The sequence below is a fragment of the Mercenaria mercenaria genome, chromosome 6 (genome assembly GCF_021730395.1).
Source record: "Mercenaria mercenaria strain notata chromosome 6, MADL_Memer_1, whole genome shotgun sequence".
Taxonomy (NCBI): domain Eukaryota; kingdom Metazoa; phylum Mollusca; class Bivalvia; order Venerida; family Veneridae; genus Mercenaria; species Mercenaria mercenaria.
Window position 1 is genome coordinate 62,037,531 of NC_069366.1, and position 18,337 is coordinate 62,055,867.

At 35.7% G+C, this 18,337-nt stretch overlaps 2 protein-coding genes across 2 annotated transcripts in view; both read left to right on the forward strand.

Moving 5' to 3' along the window:
• LOC123533418 (uncharacterized) overlaps positions 1-18,337 on the forward strand; it is a 283,937-nt gene that overhangs the window by 165,817 nt on the left and 99,783 nt on the right. The gene's annotated exons all lie outside the window — the stretch shown is intronic.
• The window catches only part of LOC123548722 (beta-catenin-like protein 1), a 33,876-nt gene that overhangs the window by 4,691 nt on the left and 10,848 nt on the right, over positions 1-18,337 (forward strand). Inside the window, exons 3-8 of the mRNA XM_045336226.2 lie at positions 2,738-2,844; positions 6,288-6,427; positions 11,286-11,383; positions 13,513-13,606; positions 16,416-16,507; positions 16,954-17,026. Coding sequence (XP_045192161.1) covers positions 2,738-2,844; positions 6,288-6,427; positions 11,286-11,383; positions 13,513-13,606; positions 16,416-16,507; positions 16,954-17,026 — 604 coding nt within the window. The remainder of the gene's footprint in view (positions 1-2,737; positions 2,845-6,287; positions 6,428-11,285; positions 11,384-13,512; positions 13,607-16,415; positions 16,508-16,953; positions 17,027-18,337) is intronic.

Genomic DNA, 18,337 nt, shown 5'->3' on the forward strand with positions numbered 1-18,337 from the left:
GTATCAGAATAAAGAACTGATACCTAAAGAATTGTATCAGAATAAAGACTTGATATCTAGAGAATTGTATCAGAGTAAAAAAAATGATACCTAAAGAATTGTATCAGAATAAAGAATTGGGAATGGGGCAAGTGCCTTTACAGCAGGCAAAAATGTGTCACCAAACATTCAGTCTGCATTAGAGGCAGTGAAAACAGTGTAAACTTAAAGCAAGTTTTGTGATACATTTCAGTGTAATGATACCCAACCTGCATTTTTAACTTGAATAAATTGTTTAACTTAGAAATGATCTTTTGAATACAGACAACAAGAAAAAATGCAATGCTGTGAAATGAAATGCAATGCTGTGAAATGAAATCAAAGTGCTTTAGAAGGGAGGGAAGTGGGTGTTGGGGGTGGGGGGGGGAATGTAAAGATAACATATTGATGATTGTAGTAAGTTTCTAAGGCATCCGTGGCAAAGTGGTTAAAGTTGTTGCCTTTTAATAACTCGCTCTGCACCTCAGTGGGATCAAGCCCTGTTCAGCATGGGGAGGGTTCAACACAGGTGCCTGCGGGTGCCTGAGATAATGTCTGTTATGGGCACATGAGGTTAAGTTTTTCGTACCAGTCCACATTTTGACAAAAGCTTTTGTCATATAGCTTTGAAACTTTCAACACTTGTGTACCATCACCATGTCCAGTTTAAGGCAAGAATACATAACTTTGTCAAGGATTTTGACTGAATTATGGCCCCTTTTAACTTACAAATCTTGGTTAAGATTTTTGTACCAGTTCATATTTTGAGTAAACTGTTTGACATATGGCTTTGAAACTTTTATCACTTGTTTATTATAACAGTCTCTGTCTGTAGGCAAGAATACATAACTGTGTCAAGTGTTTGGAAGAATTATTGCCCTTTTTGGACTTGGAAATTGGTTCAGTTTTCGTACAAGTCCATGTTTTGTCAAAACTATTTGACATGTGGCTTTGAACACTTATTTATTATAACAGTCTCTATTTGTAGGCAAGTTTACAATGCTCTTGTCAAGTATTTTGGCTGAGTTATGGTCCTTTTTGGACTTGGAAATTGGTTCAGTTTTCGTAAAAGTCCATGTTTTGTCAAAACTATTTAACATGTGGCTTTGAAACTTTGAACACTTGTTTATTATCACAGTCTCTATCTGTAGGCAAGAGTCAGAACTCTGTCATGTATTTTGGCTGAATTATGGCCCTTTTTGGACTTGGAAATTGATTCAGTTTTTGTTCAAGTCCAAGCTTTTCAGTTTTTGTTCAAGTCCAAGCTTTGTCAGAACTATTTGACATTTGGCTTTGAAACTTTGAACATGTGTTTATTGTATTAATGATCTCCATCTGTAATCAAGGGTATGTAACTATAGCAAAGATATTTGGCTTAATTTTGGCCCTTTTTGGACTTAGAAATCAGTTCAGTTTTTCGTACCAGTCCATATTTTTTCTAAACTGTTTGACATATGGCTTTGAAACTATGACCACTTGTTTACCATCATAGTCTCCATATGTTGGCAAGACTACATAACTAGGACAAGGAATTTGGCTCAGTTATGACCCTTTTTGACATAGAAATTAGTAGGGATGGGAATGAATACTGAAATCAATATTCGAATATTCAGCTTGTTTAATGGAAGCTTTAAATTCTTATTAAGTGATTGGCAAATACACAATATATTCCGTTGTTTAAAACGTGAAACATCGTAATAAATATGGACTGTTGGATAAAATGGCAAGGGTTGTTTTTTTTTTCAGTCAAGATACGGGAAAATAAAAAAACATTGATAATTTCATTTACAAATGTACATGCATAAATCAACGTGTCAACTTTTATTCAAGTGTAGCTTATACAGCTACAAAAAGTATCACAATCATAATCGTACGATGGTAACTACGTATTTTATCAAAAATATACAAACAATTTTTTAAAATTTGTAACATAAAAGAGGCGCCTGTGAATTAAAATGAACAAAAGATAAAAAGGCATCACATTTACGCCTGTTGCAAATTGTTAATCTGTAACAATGACCCATGACATTTTTTGACACGCATCTGCAATTATGCATTGCAATTTTCTTGACACGCGATAAACAAACATGACAGAACAAACGGTTTTATTCTGCTTAATAAGCATGCTTAGATTGCTCAAAATCAACGATACTTATCTTGAAAAAAAAACTAATTTACGAATATCGAATTTGATTTTCACATTCGAATATTCGGCTGATTTTCGAATATTCGAATGTTCGTTCCCATCCCTAGAAATTAGTTAAGTTTCACATACCATTCCATATTTTGTCTAGACTGTTTGATATATGGCTTTGAAACTTTGAATACTTAATTTCCATCATGGTCTCTATGTGTAGGCAAGAGTACATTACTTTTCTAATCACATCTTTTTAGCTGGACCATTAAAAAATAACTAGGAACCCATGCTTACACCAATTCTCCAAATAGTCGAGTGCACTGTCAGCAGACAGCTCTTGTTTAAAACCAGATAAATCAGAATAAAGACTTGATAACTAGAAAATTATATGAGCATATAAAATTGATATCTAGGGAATTGTACCATAATAAAGACTTGATATCTAGAGAAATGTATCACAATAATAACTTGATATCTAGGGAATTAGAATGTAGCAGTTAAAAATATTCAGTGCTAAATAACACCCCTATAAATTTTCTGCAATTTGTTCAATTGTGAAAAAAATGATATTTTTTTTTATAGGTGGATGCCATGGATGAAACAAATTTGAAGAAACTGTTGTTGAAATTTGAAAAATCTGTCTACAAAAATCAAGAAATGAGAATCAAATTTCCAGATATGCCAGAAAAGTAAGTCAAAGTAAATTGCCACTAAACAGTACTCTGGTATTTTCCATTGGCAAGTAATAAGAACTTTACATTTCGGGAGTTTAGAAACTAGCTCAGAATGATGGAGGACTGTGTTGTTTCTGCAGCAGTATTCATATTGTTGAAAAGTAAAGTTTCTTGTTTAACATTAGTAGTCGACAAAAGTCCCCACCTGGAATGGATGGAACAACTTATTTCCAGCCGAGCCCACAGCAGGTGTCTTATTTACCTCCCCAGCATCCAGTCTAGGTGGATACTGCTGGAAACAGTACCAATTTAAGTAAATTACCCAGCACTGAACACTAGTCGGGATATCAGCCACGACCGGGAGCTGGCGTTGTAGTCCAACCTGCTAACCACTGTGCCACTGATTCCCTACATAATGGTTTTATTCGTAAATTACGTAAATGAAAAAAATATAAAAGAATATACAATGTAATATGTTTTACTATATCCATATATACCAGATTAATATATAATTATGTATACGTTCAGATTTTAATTTAAGCTCATACACACAAGAAATGCAGGTATCAAATTGGGATTTGAGATTTTGTGAATTTGTATATTTTGTGTGTGAAAATTTTGGGCTGACATTGAAGGGTGTTTTGTCAATTTTGGAAACCAGAGTACATTAGCAGGAGTTTACATGCCTCTAATGTATGACAATGTTCAATGGTTGCCAAGTATCCACAGCTATATTGATGTCATTTACCACATGTACCCAGTTTCATTAAAAACTATGTATCGTACTCCAAGTACAATTTGCTAGAGTCTTTCACATGGATTTTTTGGTTTCCTAATATACATTGCAGTTCCAAAATGCAAGTTGTTTTTTTCATCTTGCCCAGAATACTGCTTGTGAAGAAATGTAAGTAGAAATAACCATGTAAGATGTAAATCATTTAATATCCATATTAACACTGCCGTTGGGTTGCAATTTTAGGAAGCTGCATTCTCAGGACTTTGATTGTCCTACTAGATATTTGTTTTTTTTAGCTCACCCGAGCACAAAGTGCTCAAGGTGAGCTTTTGTGATCGCCCTGTGTCCGTCGTCTGTCATCCGTCATCAACAATTTGACTGTTAACACTCTAGAGGTCACAATTTTGGCCCAATCTTAATGAAACTTGATCAGAATGTTACCCTCAATAAAATCTTGGACGAGTTCGATATTGGGTCATCTGGGGTCAAAAACTAGGTCACCAGGTCAAATCAAAGGAAAAGCTTGTTAACACTCTAGAGGCCACATTTATGTCAATATCTCTATGAAACTTGGTCAGATTGTTAATCTTGATGATCTTTAGGTCAAGTTTAAATCTAGGTCATGTGGGATCAAAAACTAGGTCACCAGGTCAAAAAATCAAAGGAAATGCTTGTTAACACTCTAGAGGCCACATTTATGAACATATCTTAATGAAACTTGGTCAGAATGTTAATCTTGATGATCTTTAGGTCAATTTCGAATCTAGGTCATGTGGGGTGAAAAACTAGGTCACAAGGTCAAATCAAAGGAAAAGCTACTTAACACTCTAGTGGCCACATTTATGAACATATCTTAATAAAACTTGGTCAGATTGTTAATCTTGCTGATCTTTAGGTCAAGTTCAAATCTGGGCCAGGTGGGTCAAAAACTAGGTCACCAGGTCAAATCAAAGGAAAAGCTTGTTAACACTCTAGAGGCCACATTTATGAAAATATCTCTATGAAACTTGGTCATAATGTTAATCTTGATGATCTTTAAGTCAAGTTTAAATCTGGGTCAAGTGGGGTCAAAAACTGGGTCACCAGGTCAAGAAATCAAAGGAAAAGCTTGTTAACACTCTAGAGGCAATATTTTTGACACTGTCTTCATGAAACTTGGTCAGAATGTTAACCTTGATGATCTTTAGGTCAATTTCGAATCTGGGTCATGTGGGATCAAAAACTATGCCACCAGGTCAAATCAAAGGAAAAGCTTGTTAACACTCTAAAGGTCACATTTATGAATATATCTTCATGAAATTTGGTCAGAATGTTAATCTTGATGATCTTTATGTCAAGTTGGAATCTGGGTCATGTGGGGCCAAAAACTAGGTCACCAGGTCAAATCAAAGGAAAAGCTAGTTAACACTCTACGGACCACATTTATGACCATATCTTAATGGAACTTGGTCAGAATGTTAATCTTAATGATCTTAAGGTCAGATTCCAATCTGGGTCATGTGGGATCAAAAACTAGGTCACCAGGTCAAATCAGAGGTAAAGCTTGTTAACAATCTAGAGGTCACATTTATGACTGTGTCTTCATGAAACTTGGTCAGAATGTTAATCTTTATGATCTTTAGGTCAGGTTTGAATCTGGGTCATGTGGGGTCAAAAACTAGGTCACTAGGTCAAATCAAAGGAAAAGCTAGTTAACACTCTAGAGGCCACATTTATGACCATATCTTAATGAAACTTGGTCAGAATGTTAATCTTGATGATCTTTAGGTCAAGTTCCAATCTTGGTCAGATGGGGTTAAAAACTAGGTCACCAGTTCAAATCAAAGGTAAAGCTTGTTAACACTCTAGAAACCTAAGTTTAAGTTTAAAACTCATGAGAATTGATCAGAATGTTTGTCTTGATGACCTCTAGGTCAAAGTCAAATCTGGGTCATGTGGGGTCAAAAACTAGGTCACCAGTTCAAATCAAATGAAAAGCTTGTTAACACTCTAGAGGCCACATTTATGACCATATATATTCATGAAACTTGGTCAGAATGTTATTCTTGATGATCTTTAGGTCAAATTTGAATCTAGATCATGATGGGTCAAAAACTAGGTCACCAGGTCAAATCAAATGAAAAGCTTGTTAACAGTCTGGAGGTCACATTTATGACCATATCTTCATGAAATTTGGTCAGAATGTTATTCTTGATCTTTAGGTGAAGTTTGAGTCTGGGTCATGTGGGGTCAAAAACTAGGTCTCCAGGTCAAATCAAAGGAAAAGCTTGTTAACTCTCTAGAAAATGGAATAAAAGACACAAACATCGAAAATGAAACCATTGCTATCGTACTTTTCCAATTAAAAACAGCACCCTGCTTTTTTTTTAGCGCTAGAATAACACTCATATAAAACTCTAGAAGTCACATTTTCTACTTGATCTTCATAAAACTTTGTCAAAATGTTTGTCTCTATGAAATCAAGGCCAACTTAGATTCTAACTTACCAGGGGTTAGAATTAGATCAGGTGAGCGATACAGGGCCTTCATGGCCCTCTTGTTTTCTGTACACAGTGCATGTGCTGATATTAATGGTTTATGAAATCTGAAGTGAAGCACATGCAGTGAAGTGTTGCAGCATATACTTGTAATTATGGTGCAAAAACATTACTGTATTTTCTTCATTCTTAGCACAATACAGTCTCTGCTTGATGATTTAATATTTCCTATGTTTATATGGCAGGTTTATGGAATCGGAAGTTGAGCTGAATGATGTGATACAAGAAATGCATGTGATTGCTACGGCCCCGGAACTTTATCATATTCTGGTTGATCTAAACACAGTACAGTCACTGCTGCAACTCTTAACACATGAAAATACTGGTATCCTTTAACAGTTGAAGACTAAATTTATTTGTTAAGATACTACATTTTCAACTGTAAGAAGTGATATGCAGTCATAGATTAGTTCACAGTATAGACAGTTAAAGGGGCCTCCGTGGCTGAGTGGTTAAGGTTTCTGACTTTGAGTCACTTGGCTCAAGCAAGCCTCATTACCGCCCAGGCCACCCTTAAAAATATGTTTGTTTGCCGTTTCGCACCCAGTACTTCAAGGACTGGGTCGGTAGGACGGTAATTTCTTTTTTTTCCAACTTGAATAAGTGAAAGAATCGTCATTATCAGCTTGTTGCTGTTTAAACGTTAACATCCTTTCTTTTTGGAAGCTGAACACATCAATGAAATACTAAGAACTCGAATGAAAAATATTATAAACTCAACCATTTCAGAGACGGTCACTGGCCTACAGAAACGAAATAAATTCAAGCTCTGAAGCATGCATTTTCATTTGGTTGTCAGGGGCGTAGCTAGGGCTTGGAGAATGTGTAAGCAAGCATTGTAGGGGGGTCCGGGGCATGCACCCCTGAAAATTTTGTGTTTGCTAGAACGTTTTTGGTGCAATCTGCGAGTATTTTCACAAGAAATAGAGTCAATAAAACGAGTTAAATACCAGGGTTTCATGTTATAACATTTATTTTTCAAAGTGGATTTATTACATTACAAGCGATATTGTCATTTAAATCTATTTCGTATCTAAAAATGTAGAGAAAGCATTTAAATGCTCACTTCCACGATGTCTTTCTAATGACGTTACTATTCAATTAATTATTTCTCCATCAATAATGAATTAAAAAAAAAAATTATTTCACAAAATGATATTTCGACCTGGCAAATAGTGTTACTTAAATTTAGTAGTACATTGTATACCTTTAATTTGTATAAAGTATAGTGATGACTGTAGAAAATCGAATTGTCGGACGTAAAACACAGTGGTTACGTCGCACTATAGAAAAATCAAACAAACAACAACATAATCCGACGTACAGACATTTAACAACATGTTTCAGTTCATTCAAAAATAAGCGCCAATTTCCTATTCTTCCTTCTGATTTTGATACAAATTGAACCAGGGTTCGACAGTAACTTATTTGAACAGGGTGCCCAAAGGAATCTCTACTTTTTAAATTTGGGGGTCCTTGATATATAAAAACAATAGCAATAGGTTTTAAGACAATTTATTGAGAGTTTTGGTTAACATCAAATCTAGCATTAACTTGTTTGCCTTATTTATAATGCATGGTGGTCCATATCTTCTAGTTGTTGATATCACAATAAACTAATTTATACACCAAACTAAACTAATTTATGCACCAAACTGTATGGAATTTTATAAGCTTTCTTTACATGTTTTTGATTTTGAGACGAATTAACAAATAGCATTTGTACAGGGAAAATAATATACTGGGTATTGAAAATTGGTAAAATTCCAGACTGATAAGCAATAGATATGTGGCTTATTAGGGTTGCTATTATTTGTAACATAACTGTCACCGATGTTGGGACACTTGGTTTTATAGGCTCATTAAATCTGTGTGCGGCCTCCCACATTTTGTTATGTAATGTAATGCGCAGTTCTAAACAGGTGAGTTAGTTTTAGAAAGGCAGACTTGTTCAGCATCTGGATAGTTTGTTTGTTAATAGAAATATTGATTTTGTGGCTTTTTAGCTCACCTGTCACAAAGTGACAAGGTGAGCTTTTGTGATCGCGCGGTGTCCGTCGTCCGTCCGTGCGTCCGTCCGTAAACTTTTGCTTGTGACCACTCTAGAGGTCACATTTTTCATGGGATCTTTATGAAAGTTGGTCAGAATGTTCATCTTGATGATATCTAGGTCAAGTTCGAAACTGGGTCACGTGCCCTCAAAAACTAGGTCAGTAGGTCTAAAAATAGAAAAACCTTGTGACCTCTCTAGAGGCCATATATTTCAGAAGATCTTCATGAAACTTGGTCAGAATGTTCACCTTGATGATATCTAGGTCAAGTTCGAAACTGGGTCACGTGCCTTCAAAAACTAGGTCAGTAGTTCTAAAAATAGAAAAACCTTGTGACCTCTCTAGAGGCCATATATTTCAAAAGATCTTCATGAAAATTGGTCAGAATGTTCACCTTGATAATATCTAGGTCAAGTTCGAAACTGGGTCACGTGCCATCAAAAACTAGGTCAGTAGGTCAAATAATAGAAAAACCTTGTGACCTCTCTAAAGGCCATATTTTTCATGGGATCTGTATGAAAGTTGTTCTGAATGTTCATCTTCATGATATCTAGGTCAAGTTCGAAACTGGGTCATGTGCGGTCAAAAACTAGGTCAGTAGGTCGAAAAATAGAAAAACCTTGTGACCTCTCTAGAGGCCATATATTTCATGAGATCTTCATGAAAATTGGTCAGAATGTTCACCTTGATGATATCTAGGTCAAGTTTGAAAGTGGGTCACGTGTGGTCAAAAACTAGGTCAGTAGGTCAAATAATAGCAAAACCTCGTGACCTCTCTAGAGGCCATATTTTTCATGGGATCTGTATGAAAATTGGTCTGAATGTTCATCTTGATGATATCTAGGTCAAATTTGAAAGTGGGTCACGTGCCATCAAAAACTAGGTCAGTAGGTCAAATAATAGAAAAACCTTGTGATCTCTCTAAAGGCCATATTTTTCATGGGATCTGTATGAAAATTGGTCTGAATCTTCATCTTGATCATATCTAGGTCAAGTTCGAAACAGGGTCATGTGCGGTCAAAAACTAGGTCATTAGTTCTAAAAATAGAAAAACCTTTTGACCTCTCTAGAGACCATACTTGTGAATAGATCTCCATAAAAATTGGTCAGAATGTTAACCTTGATGATATCTAGGTCAAGTTTGAAACTGGGTCACGTGCCTTAAAAAACTAGGTCAGTAGGTCAAATAATAAAAAAACCTTTTGACCTCTCTAGAGGCCATACTTTACATGGGATCTGTATGAAAGTTGGTCTGAATGTTCATCTTGATGATATCTAGGTCAAGTTTGAAACTGGGTCAACTGCGGTCAAAAACTAGGTCAGTAGGTCTAAAATTATTAAAATCTTTTGACATCTCTAGAGACCATATTTTTCAATAGATCTTCATGAAAATTGGTCAGAATTTTTATCTTGATAATATCTAGGTCAAGTTAAAAACTGGGTCACATGAGCTGAAAAACTAGGTCACTATGTCAAATAATAGAAAAAACGACATCATACTCAAAACTGGGTCATGTGGAAAGAGGTGAGCGATTCAGGACCATCATGGTCCTCTTGTTTCCTTTCTTGCTTCGTCATATTGAAGCCAGTCAAATTGGTTTAATCAACCCACTGAAAATCCATGATCAGGATTTTCTTGGTCATACATCCTCTGTGTCTGTTCAAGTCTTTCTTCAAATGTTTTAATTTTTTACTATGGAAAGTGAGGCGCCTTTCACTTACTGTCACATAGCTGCAAAATATTTGGTTTCAATGTCAGAACAAATCGCTAATACTTAAGACAAGTTTATTATCGTGTAGATGCTTTACATTTATAATTTCAACTTTTAATTAGCAAAATAAGTTACAATATTTTTTATCTTTAGTTCTATTTATTTTGTCTGGCCTAGTTAAAAAGGTATCCAGGCAGAATCCCCGGTGTTTCTCCTCAGAATTAGGGATCCTCGGGCCCCTGGGACACTGTTAGTGTGGAACCCTGTGAACAATGAAATAAGTCTAAAATTTCAGATTTTATTACTAATCCGATGAAACCCCTGTTTTTCAAAGTCGTAAATTTAGCCAATAATTATGCTGTACAGTAGTAACTAACGCGAAAGTTAACAGTTTATATTACAAATATTCTTGCAAATTTATAATAAATTGAATCCTGATAGTACGTGACTGAAACACTGGATATTTATAAATATTAAAATATGCAAAGTCGAACTATTATGCATGAAGAAGAATGTTGAATACTTGAATAGTTTTTCAAGAAAATGAAATATAATCATGATAAGCGTGACAATTTTCCCGTCTGTTAAGTTAACATATGAAATACAAAATGATATGGTATCACAGAGGACTCGATCCTACAACAACTAGATGGATTTGCACAAGCGATATTATGATGTTAATTAATAAATGTATTTTATTGTTTTTTCAATGATTATCGTTATTTAGGCTCGGACACCGAAAATTGATAACGGAAACATACGGAATATTCATGAGTTCTAGGTCAATGCATTATAAACGTCACGTGCCAGTTGAATACACGGCGGGAAAATGGAAGAATCAATCGGTCTCCACGGATTTTATCGACATCTACACAAGTGCGAGATACAGTAAATAATCGGTGGCACGATTCCATTACGTCAGGACATCTTGATTGACGTAATTCTTTCGGCGATCAACGACGCTCTCAATGAAATTTAAAGCATGATCCAGACTGCAAATTCAACGAGAAGATACGTGACAAAAAGAATATTTCATGAACAGAAATAAAAAAAAAATGATCATATATTTTGGGTCAAAATTTTTTTTCGACCGGCGCAATTCTGGTGGGTCGGGCGGAAGCGGCAAACAAACAAAATTTTAATTTAGACCCCAGCGCAGGTGCCCTTGGGACAGATATTTCTATCCGATTCATAAACACACGACAGATAGTATTAAAACTATCTATCTACCTATATTTTGGATTTAATTTAATGGATTAACGCAACCACGAAATCCACAAATTTTATTAATGATTTTACAATAACTGTTGGAAAAAAAAGAAAACATAGTTGAAAATGATAATTGAATGCATATAATGAAAATGTTAATCACACAATTTAGATGTATACATTTATGGATTTTCCTTTACGGCTGGTACAGATATATCTATAGCAGCAGTAGACTTGATGCAGGAACTGACAGATGTTGACACACTGAATGAAAGTGATGAAGGAGCTGCAGCACTTATAGGGGCACTGGTAGGCACAATGTGATACTGTAAAAGCAGAAATTTTCGCAAGGGTTTAATTTTCGTTATATTTGCGAGGCTCTACATCTCGCGAAAATTAATCCTCGCGTAAATATTCACCATTACATTGTAATTCAAATTCAAGTAGGATACCATTTTTACAATTTCGCGAATATTAAACCTCACTAACATACTCAAAATTTCAAATTTGCAAAATTTTGACCCAGCGAAAATATGTGCTTTTACAGTATATAATACAGTTAGTTACTATCTACCTATACATTTTCAATTAATACTATCCAGGCTTTATCAAACTAGTTTATAGAACATCTTGTATTATTACTGTCTTGGTATTTTCTCAACCCGTATTATCCTAGTTGGTCTGTTTGACAAACTATCCTTTTGTCCTACTCCAGTGTACAGGGATTTCTAGGGCTGTCATTGATTGGGTCTTAGGCGTATCGACGATACCGATATATCAGAAGGCAAATATCGACGATACATCGATATATTGATTATTAAGTTAGATTAACGACCTATTTGTTTATATGCATACTATATACCTTCCTGTAAATGCTATTTTAAGTTTTATTGCCTACTTTCCATATTTCTGTTTGATTGTGTTGTATTTGTATTTATGAAATAAAAGAAATACATAAAAATTAATAACATCTTTCATTTTTATTTTGCCTTCACTCCTTTTTTGCATTCATCCAAATTTACAACTTTGTGAACTTAAGTTGTTTTTTAGGGTCTGAGTGTTTATTTGAGTAGTTTTTTTCTCCCTGTAAAATATCGATTTTTGAAAATGGGAATCGATAATCGATCGCCAAAAAAAAACCGTTGATACATCGATATCGTTTCTATCGATGACAGCCCTAGGGATTTCCAGTGTGAAGCTTGTAGAAATTTTTATGCCCCCACTTTGTGGGGAGGGCATATAGATTTGCCCTTGTCCGTCCTTCAGTCCTTCCGTCCGTCCGTCCGAGAATGTTGTAGGGGGGGGCATGTAGATTTGCCCTTGTCCGTCCCTCCGTCCTTCTGTCTGTCCGTCCGAGAATGTTGTGTCGCGCCTAGCTCCAAAAGTATTTGACGTAGAGTCACAAAACTTTACAGAAATGTTGGTTAGCATGTGTAGTTGTGCACTTGGGGTTTCGCGTCCGGATTCATTCAGTCATGTAGGAATTATGGCCCCTGACTTTGTAAAAATTGGTCATTTTAGTGTTGTGTCGCGCCTAGCTCCAAAAGTATTTGATGTAGAATCACAAAACTTTACAGGAATGTTGGTCAGCATGTGTAGTTGTGTACCTGGGGCTTTGCGTCCGGATTCATTCAGTCATGTAGGAGTTATGGTCCCAGACTTAGTAAAAAATTGGTCATTTTAATGTTGTGTCGCGCGTAGCTCAAAAAGTATTTGACCTAGAGTCACCAAAGTTTACAGGAATGTTGGTCAGCATGTGCAGTTGTGCACCTGGGGTTTCGCGTCCGGATTCATACAGTATTGTAGGAGTTATGGCCCCTGACCTAGGAAAAAATTTGTGTCCTTTGTTATGTAGTGGGGGCATCTGTGTCCTATGGACACATTTCTAGTTCTTTTCTGTATTGTAAATAAAATGTGTAGTCTTTCAAACCTACCAACTAGAGCTATACTTATTCAGAAAACACCTATGTTGTTGATGATTGATAAAAAGATATACTTGTAGTACTGGTATAAACACTCTCACTTAATACATGCATCCCAGCTCTTATTATACCGGGCTATACTGGATTCCGGTTCAACCGTCCGTCTGTAGACGGAATTTGTCTGCGCTATTTCTCAGCAATTATTTGCAGATTTCCATCAAACCTTGTAATTATTATCAGTACCAAGCCTAGTTGTGCATGTACAAAGCGGGTTCCATTTGGATGATTTTTCACTTAGTTATGACCCTTTATTAATTTTTTCTTCATGCAATGGATCATATTTTCAATACCCCTGTTCCTCTGACAATAAGCTGCTGTCTGGCGGTATTCATCACCATTAGTGATAGGTCTTGTTTATCACTAAAATAAACCTATATAATCAAAATTATTGGCACATTTCCTGAGTCAAGGGAGCATACATCAGAATATTGATAGCTCTTGTATTTGTTGCTACAGGTTGAGGGACAGGTGGTAGCTTTATTGGTCCAGAACTTGGACAGACTTGATGAAAATGTAAAGGAAGAAGCGGATGGTGTACATAATACATTAGGTAATCATGATCATTTTAAGACAATTTTTTTTAGCCTAGGGCAGTGGTTAAGGTTGATGACTTCTAATTACTGCTATGGATTTGGTGTGTGGAACTCTTTCATGTGTGAGGAAGTCATCCAGCTTGCATAAGGAAGGAAGGCGTTTCTACCCAGGTGCCTTGTGATAAAACTATACCTGAAGGGGTACCTGGGGTCTTTCTCCACCATCAAAAGCTGGAAAGTTGCCACATGACTTATATTGAATTGTGTCAGTATGACAATAAATCCAACAAAAAATACCCTATAAGCTCAGGCATATTTTTTTTCAGGCATTGCTTTCAATTTATTATTACTCAAAGGACAAACTTTTTAGTGGATATTATTGATGCAGTAATCCTTAAAATCAAATGCCAAGAAACAAGTTAAATTCTTATTGCTTTTACCACAACAGCTTTTTATGCCCCCACTTTGGGGGGGTGCATATAGATTTGCCCTTGTCCGTCCATCCGCCCATCCATCCGAGAATGTTGTGTCGCGCCTAGCTCCAAAAGTATTTGACGTAGAGTCACAAAACTTTACAGGAATGTTGGTCAGCATGTGTAGTTGTGCACCTGGGGTTTCGCGTCTGGATTCATTCAGACTTGTAGGAGTTATGGCCCCTGACTTTGTAAAAATTGGTCATTTTAGTGTTGTGTCGCGCCTAGCTCCAAAAGTATTTGATTTAGAGTCACAAAACTTTACAGATATGTTGGTCAGCATGTGTAGTTGTGCACCTGGAGTTTTGCGTCCAGATTCATTCAGTCATGTAGGAGTTATGGCCCCAGACTTAGTAAAAAATTGGTCATTTTAATGTTGTGTCGCGCGTAGCTCCAAAAGTATTTGACCTAGAGTCACCAAAGTTTACAGGAATGTTGGTCAGCATGTGCAGTTGTGCACCTGGGGGTTTCGCATCCGGATTCATTCAGTCGTGTAGGAGTTATGGCCCCTGACTTAGTTAAAAATTTGTCATTTTAATGTTGTGTCGCACGTAGCTCCAAAAGTATTTGACCTAGAGTCACCAAAGTTTACAGGAATGTTGTTCAGCATGTGCAGTTGTGCACCTGGGGTTTCGCGTCCGGATTCATTCAGTATTGTAGGAGTTATGGCCCCTGACCTAGGAAAAAATTTGTGTCCTTTGTTATGTAGTGGGGGCATCTGTGTCCTATGGACACATTTCTAGTTTTTGTGGGAAATCTTAAAGACCAGAAGTAATATCATCACCAGTTCAGTTTACAGCCATCACGCAACACTTAAACACTGCTGTTATCATGGGTTAGATAAATCTTTAAGAAGATCTAGTGGAAGCATAAAATGCAACCAAAAATAATGATAGCAGAATGTTACTGAGTCTATTCAAGAGACGTTAAAGGAAGTGCCACACCCCAGTTTCCTACACAGTTGTCTTCCCTTACAGTATAGAGACTGCTGTCACCACAAACATTTAATCAAGGTTTTTTGATAAATCTTTTTTTTCGTCATTTGATATTAGATTTTAGATATTGAAATTGCTTTGAATAGTCTGCAGAGATTTCAAGCTAATGTGGATGATACAAAAAATAAAAAAACAATTATTGAATATCTTTTCAACGGTCGTGTGATTTTCATAAGTCAATGATATTTGTGACAGCAATGATTAATTTAGTGCTAGAGGAGATAACTGTTGCAGGGAAGTTGGAAACACTCCTCATACTCCTTAGCATTATCACCTCTTTTATTCGAAAACATTGAATAGATTCCATTATCTCGAAGAGTCCAAGTGCGAGGCAAATAATTACACTCACAGTTAGTTGTGAATTACATACAGCTCTTAAAGACTGTTTCTGTGATAGTGAATAAATCTATAAGAAAATCCTATTGAAGCGTAGAGCATAAGATGTAAAGCAGAGTCAGATGTTGATGAATACAGGCCCATTCATTTATGTATAGGGTCCGCGTCTTGGGTGTAAGAGATGCAAAAATCAGTTTGCCATATCTTTAATTGGAGCACATTTAAAATCTCCCACCACAAGTGGTGGGGGGTCATAGGAATGGTTTCCGTCCTTCCGTCTGTCCGTAACATTTTGTGTCCGCTCTGTATCTCCTAAACCCATTGAAGTATTTTCATGAAACTTGGGTCAAATGATTACCTCATCAAGACGATGTGCAGAACGCATGAGTCAGCCATTTTTGCTCAAGGTCAAGGTCATAACTCAAGGTCAAAGGTTTGAGCCTTCCATTTCATCAAGATCATGAAACTTGGGTCAAATGATTACCTCATCAAGACGATGTGCAGAACGCATGAGTCAGCCATGTTGGCTCAAGGTCAAGGTCACAACTCAAGGTCAAAGGTTTGAGCCTTTCATTTTGTGTCCTCTCTGTATCTCCTAAACCCCTTGAAATATTTTAAAATTCATTGATTTCCTCATACATGGACTATAAAATATACTTAACAAAGTCAATGCTTCCACCCAGTACTATCAACTTTCACTACCCATAACATTGGCGGGGGCTATAGCTGTCTTTCAGATTGCCTTGTTTAATTGTAGACAAGTGAGACTTTGCTGTGCTTTTTGTAGATGTAGAATGCACATTTATGCAACGTTTCATCAAAATTTGTACCAATATAACATTTACAGAGCAAAATGAATGTATAGTGTTTTATGGGTTAGTCTAAATTTCAGTGTTAAACTGTTGATAAATGTAGGCCCTGTAATCTAAAGTTATATTTATATTAGTACCAAACAAAAATGACATGTGTTAATCCAGATTTTCAGTTTACTTGTACGTATTTTGTAATTGTATGCTATATAGCTGTGATAGAGAATATGGCAGAATTCCGACCAGAGATGTGTACAGATGCTGCCCAGCAAGGACTTCTACAATGGTTGTTGAAGAGAATTAGGGTTAGTATTGCCACATGGTATCTGTTGGTACAGTACTTGGATAAGGATTTAGATTCTAAGCTTGTTGTTGTTGATATCACATGTCAGATTTCTTTTAGTTTTTAATCAGAGGAGGACATCTTGGTTCTTGTAAAATGTGTCAGTTCAATCAGTTTTGACAAACCCTTCACTAGCTAAAATGGGATTTCAATACTAACATGATCTAACATATTGACTGTGATATTTATATGGTTCATTCAAACCATACAAAATTGATAAAAACTTTAAGAAACTTAAATACTGTTGCAGAGTATGTTTGATTACAGAATTGATGAAATTTTAAGAAACTTAGCTTTAAGTTTTCTTGCAATGTTTGTCTGATTTTCATTTAAACAAAATTTTGTCAATGTTATGAGATTGTCATTTATGTGTGTCATTACACTGTAGCCTCATTTGCTTTTTTTCAGTCAAAGATGCCGTTTGATGTCAACAAATTATATGCAACAGAAATTTTAGCAATACTTCTACAAAACAGTGATGGTAAGCAGAAGAAACTATAAATTGGAAATACCCAGAAACACACATATAAATAGATTGATATCATTGGCATTTTTAGCTCACACGAGCGATATGACTAAAACTGAGCTGGTATGTCTCTAAACCCAACAAAAAAATCTAAGAAAATTCTTGTTACCAATCTACACATCCGCTATTAGATATTCATGAAACCTAGACAAAGTATGAAACTGGGTCATCTAGGGTAAAAAAAAAAACTAGGCCACTATGTCAGATCATTGAAAAACTTTGTTTACATACTACAAGCCATGATTTCTAGCTGACCTTCGTGACACTGTCGGACTGTCTTTATAGTATTTGGTTTATGTTTGAAACTTGATCATTTAAGGTCAAAAACTAGGTCACTAGGTTAGGTCATTGAAAAACTTTGCTAACATACTAGAGGCCATGGTTTCTTGCTGATCTTCATAAAATTTTCAATTTGACTATAAAATTTGGTTTATGTTTGAAACTTGATCATTTAAGGTCAAAAACTATGTCACTAGGTCAGATCATTGAAAAACTTTGTTAACATACTAGAGGCCATGATTTCTTGCTGATCTTCATGAAATTTTCAGTTTGACTATAAAATTTGGTTTATGTTTGAAACTTGATCATTTAAGGTCAAAAACTATGTCACTAGGTCAGATCATTGAAAAACTTTGTTAACATACTAGAGGCCATGATTTCTTGCTGATCTTCATGAAATTTTCAGTTTGACTATAAAATTTGGTTTATGTTTGAAACTTGATCATTTAAGGTCAAAAACTATGTCACTAGGTCAGATCATTGAAAAACTTTGTTAATATACTAGAGGCCATGACCTCAAGCTGATCTTCGTGAAACTGTGAGACTTAGTTTATGTTTGAAACTTGATCATTTAAGGTCAAAACCTAAGTCACTAGGTTAAACCATACAAAAACAGTCATATTTTTTTACTTTAGATCTTCATGAAACATAGAATAATTTTCTATATAAACTCTAGGTCAGTTTTGTAACTGGGTCATCATGGGTCTAAAACTAGGTCACTTGATTAAACCTTAGTAATGCCTGATTTTGATTAAACCTTAGAAATGCCTGATTTACACTCCTGAGGTTACATTTTTTACATGATAATCATGAAACCTTGTCCGGATTGTCTTTATATGAAAACTAGGTGAAGTATTAAACTGGGTCACCTAGGGCCAAAAACTAGGTCATTTGATCAAACCATAAAAAAACTTTTTTAACTTTCCAAAGGTCACGTTTACTTCCCGATACGAAACTTGATCAGAATGTCCGATTCTCTCCAGAGGC